Source organism: Chiloscyllium plagiosum, unplaced genomic scaffold, assembly GCF_037043375.1.
Source record: "Chiloscyllium plagiosum isolate Xiang-an unplaced genomic scaffold, Cpla_swu_hap1 HiC_scaffold_12, whole genome shotgun sequence".
Taxonomy (NCBI): domain Eukaryota; kingdom Metazoa; phylum Chordata; class Chondrichthyes; order Orectolobiformes; family Hemiscylliidae; genus Chiloscyllium; species Chiloscyllium plagiosum.
Genome location: NW_028270150.1, coordinates 25,674,750 through 25,691,163, shown reverse-complemented (window position 1 = coordinate 25,691,163; position 16,414 = coordinate 25,674,750). Strand labels below are relative to the sequence as shown.

Genomic DNA, 16,414 nt, shown 5'->3' with positions numbered 1-16,414 from the left:
ATGACACTAAGTTAAAATATATTTACAAGCATGAGATTCTATTGATACTCATCTGTCACCATGCTACCTACGTGCCCTCAAAGTTTTCCTTTTTTCCTTTCCTTCCACAGTGTCTATCTGAAGTACCAAGGTCCACAGATGGAGTGGAAAGGACCTATCCAAGACTAGTGCATATTGGGTTTGTAGAATTTTGGGTGGGCAATCCTGGAGGCATTTGCGGGTAGAGGGCCCAAACATGCCAAGCATATCCTGGCCAGATGCAGGCTCATCTACACTGGATTAAGTTTACAAAGAGTTGAGTCACAAGCAGAATGGAAGCAGAGAGGCTAGACACCTTTGGATTGTCTTGAAAGGCAATTAATGGAGTGTGTGGATGTGTTTCTGCTTCCAGCTGAGTGCTAGCTCTACCTTATTTCCTTGTGAAGAGACGGTACCTGAGGTGAGGTCAAGGTCCATTGTGCCCCTGTTGCCTTGCCATTGGATCTGTTCACCATGGCTACAGCAATAGGGTGCAAGTCTGCATGCATCTCAGCAGCCACTGAGCATTCTACTGGACTTGGAGTTCCATTGTGGTCACTCACCAACCTGTCCATGGAGACATCGAGATATAAGCATGCCTGAGTCAGCACAGCACAGATCACGTTGGTGGTCTCCTCCAATCTTCAATCCCGTTTACCTGAGTGTCTCCAATAAACATGCCCACTGATCTTTTGTTTATTTGTGCATTTCCCACCTCAGACTGAGCAGGTGTCTAGTTCCCAGCAGTTCGCTTAGTGCCAGCTAGTTTCTTCCTCAGCAGGTTGGAGATGTCGGAGTCGAAAAGTGTGGTGCTGGAAAAGCACAGCAGGTCAGGCAGCACTGACCTGCTGTGCCTTGCCAGTGCCACTCTTTTCAACTCTGACTCTCTAGCATCTCATTTCTCATTTTCTCCAGGTTGGGAGATGTGTCACTCATGAGCTCCCAATTCCAATCTCACTAACATATCCAGCCAGATGTCAGAATCTGGGTTGGAGGAGGGTGCAGGTGACAGCCTGGCTAGTGATTCCTCTGAGGGATTCGTGGTTTCTCCCTCAAAGTTGAAAGAGGTGGTGATGGCTGGAGGGGCTGGTTTCTTCAATAGCATGTGAGCTTGGACAAGTTTAATTCGAGGTGTTGCATTTTGGGAAAGCAAATCTTAGCAGGACTTATACACTTAATGGTAAGGTCCTAGGGAGTGTAGCTGAGCAAAGAGACCTTGGAGTGCAGGTTCATAGTTCCTTGAAAGTAGAGTCACAGGTAAATAGGATAGTGAAAAAGACGTTCAGTATGCTTTCCTTTATTGGTCAGACTACTGAGTAAAGCTGTTGGGAGGTCATATTGCCACTGTACAGGGCATTGGTTAGGCCACTTTTGGAATACTGCGTGCAGTTCTGGTCTCCTTTCTATCAAAAGGATGTTGTGAAACTTGAAAGGGTTCAGAAAAGATTTACAAGGATGTTGATCTATAGGGATCAGTAGAGGATTTGAGCTATAGGGAGAGGTTGAACAGGGCTGTTTTCCCTGAAGCATGGAGGCTGAGGGTGACCGTATAGAGGTTTATAAAATCATGAGGGGCATGGATAGGATAAATAGACAAAGTCTCTTCCCTGGGGTGGGGGGAGTCCAGAACTAGAGGGAATAGGTTTAGGGTGAGAGGGGAAAGATACAAAAAAGAGATCGAAGAGGCAACTTTTTCACGCAGAGGGTGGTACATGTATGGAATGAGCTGCCAGCGGAAGTGGTGGAGGCTGGTACAATTGCAACATTTAAAAGGCATCTGTGTATATGAATAGGAAGGGTTTGGAGGGATATGGGCTGGGTGCTGGCAGGTGGGACTAGATTAGGTTGGGAGATCTGGTCAGTATGGACAAGTTGGATCGAAGGGTCTGTTTCCGTGCTGTACATCTCTATGACTTTATGTTAAGAGCACATGCACAATGATAGTAGTAGAAGAACAACTCAGCACATCACAATGAATCCTGCACAATTGTCAGGACATGGACGTACAGGCACATGTACCCTGGCATCACTACGTGAGGGATCTGGTCCTCTCCTTGCAGGGGATGAACAGATACATGTTGGGCACTCCATCACACATCTTCGCCCTTAATGCCCTTTTGAAGGTTGTTTGCTCTTGGAGTGAGACAAAGGCAAGAATTGACTGAGATAGCCAGGACTGCCACAGGTGTTAATGCTGGTGCAGGTAGAGGGAATATGGTGAGGTACCCCAAATGAGTAGGAAATGCAGGGGGTGGCATGGGTTGTTTGTTTGGGAGATGAAGTGAATGAGAGCCATTAGGGAAAAGTTCAATAGTGGGAGTGAGTACAAAATTAGTTTGAATGTAAGGTAACAGAGAGAAGATGGTGGTACCTAGCCCTTTGAGGAGTACAAAATGTCATTAATATTCTTCCAACATTCCTCTGGAATGTGGAAACCAGCAATGGTGCAGAGGCAACTTCAGACCAGGCTGACTGGGTCACGTGGCATGGTTTCCTCTGGCACTCCTGAGGAAATAGGGTATTCTTCCTCTCCACTATCTCGATCTCGAAGTCACAGTCCATGACTCAGCATGCCAATTTGACTCTCTCAGCCATATCCTCTGAAATTCTTCAAGGCAAATCCTTGCAGGCAGCTGATAAGCAGGTGGACTTTAAGTATGATGTTGGTGGCAGGAAGGCTGGAAACTCTTGTCAGCAAGCACGTCTGCTGTCACTGAGTGCAAACGCAACAGCAGTGCTGACATTCATGCTTAACAAGGTGAGTATTGTAAAATTGCACAACAAGGCTCCCTACAGCTCACCAAGAAAAATTCTCCATGAAACTCCCAAAATTGCCTCAGCTACAATATGAGAAATTCAGGTCATTCATATGACAGACAACACAACTCTGCACAAATACTGTGGAAAAAGGGAAATGTGAAGACTTCTCACAATCCAATCAACTTCCTGATGTCAAGAACAAAATACTGACAGCCATAGGATCAATCGGAGATCTTTAAATCAGTCCTCAATTTAGATGAAAAGTCAGTTACAGGTAGCTATTTGAATGGAAGTAACAGTTTAACTTTCTCTTAAATTCTGAAAGTTGAAGGTACTGATTTTTGGAACCATCTTTGGCCCCAGAAGATACTTTAATGATGTAAGGTTTCTTCATGAGGAGACTGAAAGGTTTTTATTGGCTAGCTTCTTGGCGGTTTGCTCCATTGACTGTCATACCTCGGTATGTACTGAAACAGTGACTTTAGTTCAGAGACTATTGCTGTACAATCTTTACTACAGGCCCTCCAAAATCAGACTGCCCACAAATAAAGTCATAAAACTCATACTTTATTTCTCTTAAAAGCTTTGCTTGTCTGCTTTTCAAAGTTATTTGACTTCAACAAAAACAGCTGGTGCCTAACAACTCTTAGTAGTAACGTCTGATGTCAATAATTACTGCTGAATACAACTCCTAAAAATCATGTGCATTCAAAACTCTTTCAATCCAGAATATCCAAATCCCTCTCTCTCTTCTAGCTTCTTTCACACTCTTATTTTATGGACTCTGCACTCCAAACAAAACATTCTATCCACAGCCATTCATGCTCCTCTTCAACAGCATAAATTTATTAAAACTGCAGAATTGTATAATTGTTCCAGCACAGGATAAGGCCATTCAACCCTTCATGCCTGCACTGGTTCTTCAAACAAGCATCAATACCTAGTGCCAATCTCTTGCTTTTTTCCTCAGGTGTTTACACACTGTTTCTATTCAAATAATGTCTTCTTGAATGCCTCCACTGAACCTGCCTCCAGTTAACAGTAAGTTTCAATTATATGTTCAAATAGCAGTCTTTCCCCAAAGGTAATCTATTTTTTCTTTAATTTCATATCCCGAAGCTGCTCTTCTCTCTCAGATAACTGGGAATGGCTAGCACATAGATCATTCAGGATGCCATCAAAAAAGCATGTTGATTAACCCTCTAGGCATACTGCAGAACACAAAGTGGGTGCCCCTTTATGCCAACACATCATTGATGCTACCTGACCTGCTGACTCAATGAATAAAGATCCTATTTTGGCTTTCAAAAATGTTTACTTGTTTTTTCCTTCTGAGATGACCTGTGACCAGCATTTTCTATTTTTGTTCCTGATTTCTGTACATTTCATTTACAGTATTTCATTTTATTGTTTCAAAATTTGATTTTTTTCTTTTGACTATCATCCTTATCATGACACACTCGCTGATTCTTTCTCCTATCTGGGCTACTCACTATATAACTGATTTTTGATTTGATAAGGTCCAGTGAGCATAGTTTTTAATTACCCCAGAAAACAGAGAATAATACTAACAGCTCTTGTCCTGCAACAATATTTCAAACTTTAATTTGCAGACACAATGGGCCAATTGGCCTTCCTCTGTAGTGTAACAATTCTATTACTCCACAATTCTATGAGAACTGCTGCTTTTCTGATCCTGAATACTTGACATTCATCTAAATAAGTTTTTAAATTTGCAGGAATACAATTCCTGAATTCTTCTCTAATTCACATTCTAATTTTTTTCACTCACCCCTGAGTGACCTAAACAGTTGGCCATTCTGACCAACAAGTCCATTCCACAGTGAGACTTAAGTTCCCAGTCTGAAAAATCAGGTAACTATTTGAAAACTCCAGGAAGAGTTTAAATATTCTCAGCTTCAAATAACCTCTTCAGGGTTTTATCCAAACACATCTTGTGAGGGGGGGTCTCTGAATTCCTTACTCTAAGGTGTTCTACTTTTGCTAACATCAATGTATTTTTACTTTCCATTGAAAATGTATAAGATATTGATTTGGATACAACTGGAGTACTGCATTCAGTTCTGGGCACTATACTTCAGGAAGAGCATGAGTTGTTAGAGAAGGTGCAGAAGAGATTTACAGAAATGGTTTGGCAAGAAGATAAATTGGAGACATTGGGATTACTTCCCTTTTGAGAAGGCTGAAAAGAGATCTGATAGAGGTATTCATGAGGGCATTAACACTGTAGATAGGGTGAAACTGTTTCCGTTTATGAAATGATTGAGAGCAACAGGGCACAGATTTAAAGTGATTGCGAGAAGTGGTCAAAGAAATATGAAAAAGAACCTCTCTCAAACAGCAAGTACTCAGGGTCTGAAATACATTCAAGAGTGGCAGACTGTCATTTTAAAAGGAACAATGTGCACAGTCACCAGGAGAAGGCATTAAGTGAAATGCTCATTCAACAAGCTGGTATAGACATGATAGGCCAAAATGTTGCAATAATTCTGTGATGGCCACTGTATGAAAAATGCTTCAAAAGGATCAGCAAAGGTTCAAAACAATATAGCTGGAGTGCAAATATCAACAGTGAAGAGAAAACGAGGCCAGAGATTCAAATTGGGGCGTGGAAAACCACAGATGCAATAGCAGTGTTAAGCTCAAATGGTACTTCCCCCTTCTAAATGCACTGTTAGTGTGTCAACAGCACAACCGCTGTTGTAGTTTGAGAAGGAAACTTACCAACATCTTCTCAAGAACTATTAAGGATGACGTAAAGACAGTCTTTACTTATGTACTATTGAAACTGTGTTCTGAAATAAGAAGGAATTGTTTTGAAACCAAGGAACTTACAAAGATGGCTGCATGTTTCCAAAGTTAGACATTTGATATCTACTATGAAGACTGCTGAAACCACAGCTACACAAACAGTGTGCAGCTAACTGGAGCTGAGAGGCTGTTTACAGATGAAGTTCATTGGCTTGAAGACTAGGATCAATTATCAATGACAATGGCCCTCTGCCTGTCAACAAGATGATTGGTTGTTAGCCATACAGAAGCTTTGTCAGATCAGAAGAGAAACCAGAAGATCTGCCGCAGCCAAAAACATACACTCTGTTCTCTGCTGTAAGCCTTATCAAACCTGAAGAAAGTAAGCTTTCCTTTCCTTCAGCAGATGCTGCAACCTGTGTCTTTGAACTGGATAAGTCACAGACCTTTCAAAAGTGAACCAGCCACCTTGTGTCTCATGCAAACTAGTGGAAACATCCAGAAAAAGGAAGTTTGAGAAGAAACATTCACATCAGCAAGAATCAACTCAAAAATGCTTTTGAGCAAAGACTACAGAACTGTTTTTCCCAGTTTTCCCATCTACACACGTGTTTTTTATCCTCCCTGTCTATATTTATCTGTGTGTGTGTATAATATATATATATATATATATGTGTGTGTGTATAAGGGTTTAAGAGTTCTAAGTTGTAGAGTTTACTTAATTTGGTTTAATTGTGTCTCTGTAGCTAGAATCTAATGAGCTGCATTAAATAGTGATTATTATCAAATGGTCCATGCTTTATATCAACCTGGGTCTGAGTATCAGGTGGTCTGGGGGTTTTGTGCATTTCATTTAAAATCTTTAACTTGTATAATGACTCAAGGAAGAGCGGGACTTGATTTCTAGCACACTCCCCTGTGAGTTGTGATAATAGGCATTAATGTTGACCTTGCACGTGACATTCACAGCATAATACAGACACTTATAAAGATACCCACAGAGCAAATATAGCTCTTGTCATGTTTTCCCCCATTAATTATTTTCTTCTTGACATTAAAACCTACCAAAATCTCTGCTTAAAGAAAAAAGTCCCCAACCAATTTTTTCGTCACACATTTTGTATGATCAGCTCTGGCCTGCTGAGAAAGGTTATCAAACATTCGACAAATCTGTTTTATATTATAATATTTAATCGCATCTTCAATGAGTTTTTAATCCAACAGGATTTTGATGAAAATGTCTGAATTACATTTAGAAGATTTGTATAAATAAGCTTATAAATGAAACAACAGATTAAACTGATTTCCCAGAACTATAGGTAAAAACAATGACTGCAGATGGTGGAAACCAGATTCTGAATTAGTGGTGCTGGAAGAGCACAGCAGTTCAGGCAGCATCCAAGGAGCAGTAAAATCGACGTTTCGGGCAAAAGCTCTTCATCAGGTTAGCCTCAAAGGTTCACTAGTCCAATACAGATAATGATTTTAAATTCCAGTTTTGGCAGTCACGCATTTTCAAATTTCTTGATATTTCTAGGCATGCAGTGCCTCCTTGTGGATGATAAAATATTGACTGAATGGAAGCAGTAAACTCAGGTGCAAGCATTTATTCCCCCCCAACTTAACACTCATGTATATCAAACATTTATGGTTGAGTTAAAAAGGAACTTGCAACTGTTACCTCCACACTGACCTTTCCTTACATTTTCTTCTCATTGGATTCAAATCTCTGTAGTTTGAGGATACTTTGTTTTATATTAATACTTCAAAATTAAGTTAAGTTTCGGTGAACACAAAGCAGCATGCATTTGAATAAAAATTATCAGCATTTTAAAATTAAATGCTTTTGGAAAGGCATTATAACTAAGAATTCCTGTTGCAATCAGACTTTCTCCTACTGCTCTGGCACCCTTGAACAAGAAATTCTGATTTGGAACTAAGTACTAGAACACAATCACAGCATGAACCATCCTAACCAAAGATATTTCGCTGTTCACTACAATAAAAAACATGGTGAAAAATTGAATAAGCAGGTAAAATAAAACTTTCCTATCCCACAACTGTAACTCTTAACATGGACACATTACCAAAACGTAACTTGAAGAGACAACTTTACGACAGATTACTAAGCAATTCATTCTGTTAATACATAGTATTCAAAACAAGACAGTGCACTTGAAAAATTAGGACTTTTTACACTGGACCTGAGAAAGGCAAGGGGTGCAACAGCAAAATACTGCTGTCCAAAATAAAGTCAGAAAATGCTGTAAATACAGACAGCATCTGTGAACAGAGAAACAGAATTAACATTTCAGGTCAATTAGCTTTCAGTTTTTTTCTAGAAGGTTAAGGACCGAAAAACACAATTAAAGATTATGAAGGGTTAGGGTAAGATAAATACTGACTGTCTACTTCCATTGGTCACCTAGATAACAGATGAAATTGCTCTATTATTAATAGAATAGAATGAAAACCTAAATGACAGAAAAAAAAGGTCCTTTTACAATATGGAAATTTAACTATTTTAAGAAAATTTGACGTAAGATGAAAAAGATATGCAGAATTATTGTTTAGAATCAAGTGATTTGCCCAAACCATTGTTGGAGCATTCACAAATCTTCCTAAAATATAATTTTGATGTTTTATGAATACAGAAATGTTGAAGCTATGAACAGGAAATAAGAATGTATGATTAAACTAGGTGGAGAAAAAAAAACTCAAAATATGGCCAGGTTATGGATGTAGGTTTGCTCGCTAAGCTGGAAGATTCGTTTCCAGACATTTTGTCACCCTACTAGGTAACATCTTCAGTGGGCCTTAGGCGAAGCACTGTACATGATTCCTGCTTTCTATTTGTATGTTTGGGGTTGAGTTGGTGATGTTATTTCCTGTGGTGATGTAATTTTCTGTTCTTTTCTCAGGGGTGGTAGATGGGGTCTAACTCGATGTGTTTGTTGATAGAGTTCTGGTTGGAATGCCATGCTTCTAGGAAGTCTCGATCATGTCTCTGATTGGCTTGTCCTAATATGGATGTGTTGTCCCACTCGAAGCGGTATCCTTCCTTATCTGTTTGTAATGATACTAGTGAGAGAGGGTCATGTCATTTAGTGACTAGTTGGTGTTCAAAACCCTAACTATTCTCCCCTACATCAAAGACATCTCGGAAATGATTGCCAGACTACTCAAACCCCTTGGCATCATGTTAGGCCACAATCCCACCAACACACTGAAACAGCAGCTAATGAACTTGAAAGATCCTACGCAGACAACAAGCAAAACTAATGTCATTTACAAAATACTGTGCAAGAACTGTAACAAACACTACATTGGACAAACAGGCAGAAAACTAGCCAGGATATATGAACACCAACTAGCCACTAAACGACATGACCCTCTCTCACCAGTATCCTTATATACAGATAAACGAAGGACACCACTTCGACTGGGACAACACATCCATCTTAGGACAAGCCAAACAGAGACACGCATGAGATTTCCTAGAATAATGGCATCCCAACCACAACTCTATCAACAAACACATCATCGAGTTAGACCCCATCTACCACCCCCTGAGAAAAAGAACAGGAAATGACATCACCAACCCAAAGAAACCCAAAGATATAAATAGAAAGCAGGAACCATGTACAGTGCTTCGCCTGAGGCCAACTGAAGATGTTACCTATTAGGGTGAAGAAACATCTGGAAATGAACCTTCCAGCTCAGCAAGCAAACCTACATCCAGAACCTCAACCTGAGCTACAACTCTTCTCAAAACTCAATATGGCCAGGTTTTGTGCCACTTATAACTCTATTCTATCTCATTAATTGGGCAGAAATTATTTTCATCTATCTCTGCCAGCCTACATCTTTAATTCAAAGTTGTTTATTTTAAATTATTCCATAATTTAATTTGTACCTACTAAATTTGCTGAATTATTCAGACTGATTTGTTTAAACATTTAGAAAATTCAAATTTTACGACATAATGGAAGCTGAGGTGTGACCTTACAGAGGTTTATAAAATCACGAGGGGCATAGATAGCGTAAATCAACAATTTATCCCTGGATGGGGGAGTCCAAAACTAGAGGTCACAGGTTTAAGGTGAGACGGGAAAGATTTGAAAGGGACCTAAGGGGCAACGTTTTCATGCAGAGAGAGGTACGTGTATAGAATGAGCTGTCAGAAGAAGTGGTGGAGGCTGGTACAATTACAACATTCAAAAGGTATCTAAATGGGTATATGAATAGGAAGGGTTTAGAGGGATATAGGCCAAATGCTGGCAAATGACACTAGAGCAGTTTAGGATATCTGGTCAGCATGGACATGTTGGACTGAAGGGTCTGTTTCTGTGCTGTATATTTCTATGGTTCTATGACTCTATAATTGTCCTGCAAATATGGTTATGACTTCATATTACCACTAGGTGGTGACCTTTAGTAACAAACAAATTTAAAAAGACACTGACCAAAGTCATACAGGTCAAGCAATAAAAGCATTTAATGTTCCAAACATATCATTTCCTCAAAGCAGCAGAGAAGTTATCTTGGAGAACCAAAAGGCAAGTATTTGATCTGTTTTCCTTAGGAAGGACAAAGGAAAATTAAATGGATGGTTTATAGCACATCACATGTATACCCCCACACATTCACAGAGATTTAAAGAAGTATTATAAGCTTACAACAGAGAAAGAAAGGAGAACTAGTCATTACCACAAAATACTCATTCTTTCTCTTGTGAAAGATGATTTATTATCTGAAAGTTGTAAAATGAAAGCCAATTTTTAAATGTACAAAAAGGCCAATATTTTTCCTATGAAAAACTGAAGGATTATTTTCAACTTGAAATTGTGTTTTGTTAACCATGCAATTAGCAAGTTAGCCTTGCAGTATGCTTAGCTTGTGAATGACTCTTGGGACCGGCTTTGGTGACAGGGTGATATTGAAAAGAATATCCAATTGTAAGTGTGCACTCAAATCTTTGCCTGGGTCTACACGCTAGTAAAATGGATTGTGTTAGTAATACAGGACTATGATCTCTTAACTATATTAAGGAACTCCCAACAGAAGATACACACAATTGCTTCCCCCACAAACCCCAACTGTTAAATTCAAACCAAAATATATTAATAAAATTATTTGCAATGGAGTATTTATCCAGCTCAACCAGAGAAAATTAAGCTTTCTATGTCACTGCTAAACAGAAGTCTTACCTCTCCTGCAGCCAGAAGGTACACTGGTGTCAGAGGTGGAACTTCACTAAGTTCACAGCTAAGTTGCAAATATGTCAGAATTTCTGTCAGTACTTCATATCGCAGTGCGTTGCTCAGTTTAAGTGTTCTAAAATCCTGCTGCAGTTGGGTCTCTTTTGAATCAGGAGGAATTTCAAGGTGAACCTGTATGTGTAACCGCACAACCAAAAAACTGCCAGTCAATCAAAAAAAGTCAAAAAAGAAAACCCCTAGCAATGTCTGTAATTTTCAAGGTTTTGCTCAGGGAAGGGATTTTCATTCAAATTCATTCTCTTTCACACCAACTCTACTTTTGTTTTACGATAGATTCTTTAAATTATTATGGTTAGCCACATACAGCTAACAAAATAGCAATCCAGGAGTATTCAACACTCCACCTCATTTAATTATTCCACGACTTCTATGATCAGGTTAAATAGGAATAAGTGAAGAGAACAAAGAAATAAATTGTAGGAGAAAATTCAGATGCTAGGAGTAAGTGAAGTCAAAGAATTGCAGAATAAGTTATGACAGAAGTTTGACAAACTTATCAGAAAAAGATTTTCTTTTCCTTTTTTAAGAGTAGACCATCACGCCCTTACTAAATTTCCCTCAGGATAGGAACTGGAAAAGGACTTAAATGAATTTAACAAAAAACAATATTTCTTCCACATAAAATATAAATTTTATCCATCGTACCTGACAGAGCACAGCCTCTCCTCCATTTTCTCCATAGGGTAAACGTACAATTACGATGTCCTTTTCAGGATTAGCCAAACTCCCCCACAGCTCAAGATCTTCAGTGGCTTCCTCTGTACTACTGGTTTCTCTTAAGAATGCTTTGCCGCTGGTAAAAGCATGGAGGGTTATGTCCTTGCTGTCAGATTTAGTGAAGAACCACCTGTGAATCTTTCCTTTCAGTTCTTTTTTGACTGCTACTTTAATTTCACCAAATGAAAATGATGTACAGAGTCCCAAGATCTTCCCACCTTTGGATAGGTAAGTCATGAACTTTGCATGAATCTGTTCAGGCACTGGATCGTCACACGCCACAACCAACAATAAAGAATTATCAACCCAAGGAACTTTTAGAACCTGTTCCTCTAGAAGGGGATAGATCACATAGCTTTCATTGTCAAGGCAATCCAACAGGACGGATTTTATTTGCTGAAATTTTACCAAATATTGACTGTAATCCGATCCAACATAGATCAATACATTGGGAGGTTTCCCATTTTTGTTGCTTTGTCCTGCATTTACCATAAAACTGTCCTCCCCAACCACTGTTTCATCAGAGCTTCCACAATAATCATCAGGGAGGTCCAATAGATTTTCTGCCGAGGCATATTTGACTGACTCAATGGTGCTGTTTTCCAACTCCAAACACTCAGAGCAACTGGCAAGGTGAAGGCCATAGCCTTCATGTTCCTCGAGTTCCTTTGCCTCTTGGGCCATATGAAACTCTTTACTGTGAACTGCCTTAAGTTCATCCATTTCTGGTTGACAAGCAGAACCAACTGTACAACAGCGATCACCACACAAACCCATATTTTGTTCAGTCGCTGGTTTGATTAAAGGATGCTTATGACATGGTTCCATTGCAATATCAAGATCCTGGAGATGACCAATCTCTTTCCACTCTTTTTGAAACATGGCACTTGATTCGAGCAATTTCATTTGAACAGGTTCATTGAGCTGGAGAGCTGAAAGAAATACATATACACTTGAAATCAGTAACATTGAGTGATGCAGTGCAATGTATTTCTGAATATAAATGTAAAGAAAGACTAGTCAGGAATTATCCCAAAACATTTTCCAATTGTAGTGTCAAAGATTACATAAAAATTAAGAACTTTAATCTGATCAACAAAATTACCTTATCAACAGAGAAAAGCAAATACAGCTGTCCTTAGCAGGTACTTTAGTCAATTCAAGAGCTCATTGCAATTGATTTGCTAATTACAGTACATAATGTAACATCCGATGAAATACAGAAAGGACAGAGTGTGTGTGTGACGACTAGTTCATGATCTTAATGTTTTCTTAGGTGTCAGAAACTACCACACAGTTATATATTAAAATAACTGTTAAAAGTTTGAGGTGATGTCAGTTTTCTCCACTAGGAATACTTTGACTACAATGAACAAAATTACTTGCCGAATGGCCAATACCAAATCCATGTCAACCGTTTACTTTCGTAAATGTTGTTTCACTTGGTGTTTAAAAAGAATTACTTACTTCATATTAAATAGACAACTTATTTGAATCAAATTGCTGAAAACTGACATCTATGATCTTCTCAAAACTCGCTAAGATGTTAGTGAGCTCAAGAGGAAGCCAAGATGGACCATCCACAGATGGCTCGATCATTATTATAGATGGGAATGTTTGATTATTTTCGTCCTAACATTAGTTCTTTTGTTCATGACTTATTCATCTCATTATTAGGTGTGCCTGATGATCCTCCTGGCAATGTTCTCATTGTACCAGGTTTGATGCCCTGAATCTACAGTAACAGTTGAATGGAGAATGTACATCATGTGGTTACATAGAGTCATAGAGATGTACAGCACAGAAACAGACCCTTTGATCCAACTTGTCCATGCCAACCAGATATCCCAACCCAATCTAATCCCATCTGCCAGCACCCAGTCCATATCCCTCCCTATTCCTATGCCCATCCAGGTGCCTTTTAAATGTTGCAATTGAACCAGCCTCCACCACTTCCTCTGGCAGCACATTCCATACACGTACCATCCTCTGAGTGAAACCGTTGCCCCTTAGGTCTCTTTTATATCTTTCCCCTCTCACCTTAAACCAATGCCCTCTAGTTCTGGACTCCCCCACCCTAGGGAAAAGACTTTGTCCATCCATGCCCCTCATAATTTTAGAAACCTCTATAAGGTCACCCCTCAGCCTCCGATGCTCCAGGGAAAACAGCCCTAGCCTATTCAATATCTCCCTATAGCTCAAATCCTCCAACCCTGGCAACATCCTTGTTAATCTTTTCTGAACCCTTTCAAGTTTCACAACATCCTTCCAATAGGAAGGGGACCAGAATTGTTTGCAATATTCCAACAGTGGCCTGACCAATGTCCTGTAGCCACAACTCCTGTACTCAGTACTCTGACCAATAAAGGAAAGCATACCAAACATCATCTTCACTATCCTATCTACCTGCAACTCCACTTTCAAGGAGCTATGAACCTGCACTCCAAGGTCTCTTTGTTCAGCAATACTCCCTGGGATCGTGCCATTAAGTCTATAGGTCCTACTAGGATTTGCTTTCCCAAAATGCAGCACCTCGCATTTATCTAAATTAAACTCCATTGCCACTTCTCAGCCCATGGGCCCATCTGATCAAGATCCCATTGTAATCTGAGGTAACCTTCTTCGCTGTCCACCTCACCTCCAATTTTGGTATCATCTGCAAATTTACTAACTATACCTCTTATGCTCACATCCAAATCATTTATATAAATGGTGAAAAGTAGTGGACCCAGCACTGATCCTTGTACCACTCCACTGGTCACAGGCCTCCAGTCTGAAAAACAACCCTCCACCACCACCCTCTGTCTTCTACCTTTGAACCAGCTCTGCATTGAAATGACGAGTTCTCCCTATATTCCATGAGATCTAACCTTGCTAATCAGTCTCCCATGGGGAACCTTGTCGAATGCCTTACTGAAGTTTGTATAGATCACATCTACCACTCTGCCCTCATCAATCCTCTTTGTTACTTCTTCAAAAAACTCAATCAAGTTTGTGAGACATGATTTCTCACGCATAAAGCCGTGTTGACTATCCCTAATCAGTCTTTGCCTTTCCAAATATAAATTGTGGTTGAATAGAAGCTAGCGCCTCCTGATGGCCCACCATGCTTATGAATACTCTGTCTATTCCATTTAGCACAGTGGTAATAGCAGTCAGCTGGACTGACGTCAAATTCACAAACATCATTCCTCCTGCAACAGTAGCAATCTTGCATGATACCTAAAAGATGCACTGCAGAAATTCACAAGACTCATGAGACAGTGCCTTCCAAACTCAATACCACCTCGAAGGACAACAGCAGAGCATACAGGGGAACATCACCACTTTCAAGCTCCCCTCCAAACCATCACTATACTGACTTGGAAATATATTGCTGTTCCTTCACTGCCACTTGGTCAAAATCCTAGAACTTTCTCCCTAATGGAATTGTGGTCTACCTACTGCAAATGGACCACAACGTTTCAAGAACACATGTCACCACCACTTTCTCAAGTGTAACTGAGGATGGACAATAAATGATGAGCCAGTCAAAGAAGCCAACACCCCATGAAGATACAAAAAAACTGGACAAAGTACCTATTCCTGAGGAAAAAACGTGAAGTGCATGCTCACAGTCACGCAAATCGTGTCTCCAAACAAACACGCATTATTAATATTCACAAAAAAATCAATTAGAGAAATTCAAAAAGAAAGATGCTACAACCTTTGAAGTCATATCCTAGGATCACTCACCACTCTCAGGAAAGCATTGCACTAAAACTTGGTAAGGTGGTCAGAAGCTGGTATGCTGTCACCAAATCACATTTTATTTATACATGGAAAGTCCTTGACACTGATTCAGCTCCCTCAGGACTTCCTCTCAAAGTGTCAGGATGTCTGACAATCCTGTTTTTATCTGTTGGCCAAGGCTCACTAATTGTATCAGTTGACAGCCACAATCAGGGAACTCTTATTTGATGAGGTCCACCTGATTGACCATTTTACAATCACTAATCCCTCTCCCCACCCCTCGGTCCAAGGCTAGTTTTTTTTTTTAATAGGTCCTCCTGGGACATTTTAGCACCGGCTCAGGTTCGTCCAACTCTGGTTTGGATACAGGCAGTGTGTAATGCACAGTAGATCCCCACTTGCACCCAGAGCATCTTGGAAGAGGTTTATTCTATTCTTCTGGCAGCAAAGTTGAGGTGGTGACATTCGCTGTGTCTATCTCAGGTTCCAAAGTCTCTTCAACGGTTGACAGAGGGGAATAACACACAGGTCCTGCGAGCATTTCCAAATGTTTCTAAGGAGCCAGGCATGTTTTGCTCCTGACTTTTGAGAGTTTGCAGTTTTTATATGGTCTATGTGCTTGTTGAAGGAGAATCCAAAGGGTTTTTACAAATACATTAAAGACAAAGGGGTAACTAGGGAGAGAATAGGGCCCCTCAAAAATCAGCAAGGCAGCCTTTGTGTGGAACAGGATGTACATGTATTCCAAAAGGCAAGGACTGATTAGAGATAGTCAACATGGCTTTGTGTGTAGGAAATCATGTCTCACAACTTGATTGAGTTTTTTTGAAGGAGTAACAAAAAAGATGGATGAGGGCAGAGTGGTGGATGTGATCTATATCGACTTCAGTAAGGCATTCGACAAGGTTCCCCATGGGAGACTGGTTAGCAATCTCATGGCTTACAGGGAGAACTAGCCATGGGATATAGAACTGGCTCAAGGGTAGAAGACAAAGGGTGGAGGTGGAGGGTTGGTTTTCAGACTGGAGCCCTGTGACCAGTGGAGTGCCACAAGGATCAGTGTTGATTCCACTACTTTTCATCATAAGTATAAGAGGTATAGTTAGTAAGTTTGCAGATGACACCAAAATTAG

General features: G+C 40.0%; 1 protein-coding gene across 5 annotated transcripts in view; it reads right to left on the bottom strand.

Moving 5' to 3' along the window:
* Window positions 1-16,414, bottom strand: part of hlcs (holocarboxylase synthetase (biotin-(proprionyl-CoA-carboxylase (ATP-hydrolysing)) ligase)) — a 165,100-nt gene that overhangs the window by 112,159 nt on the left and 36,527 nt on the right. For 4 of the 5 annotated variants that reach the window (XM_087992531.1, XM_043701230.2, XM_087992532.1 and 1 more), the window contains 2 exons: window positions 11,478-12,481; window positions 10,761-10,943 (listed from right to left, as the gene is read on the bottom strand). In XM_087992531.1, coding sequence (XP_087848657.1) covers window positions 10,761-10,943; window positions 11,478-12,481 — 1,187 coding nt within the window. The remainder of the gene's footprint in view (window positions 1-10,760; window positions 10,944-11,477; window positions 12,482-16,414) is intronic. The other variant, XM_087992530.1, reaches the window with a different exon arrangement.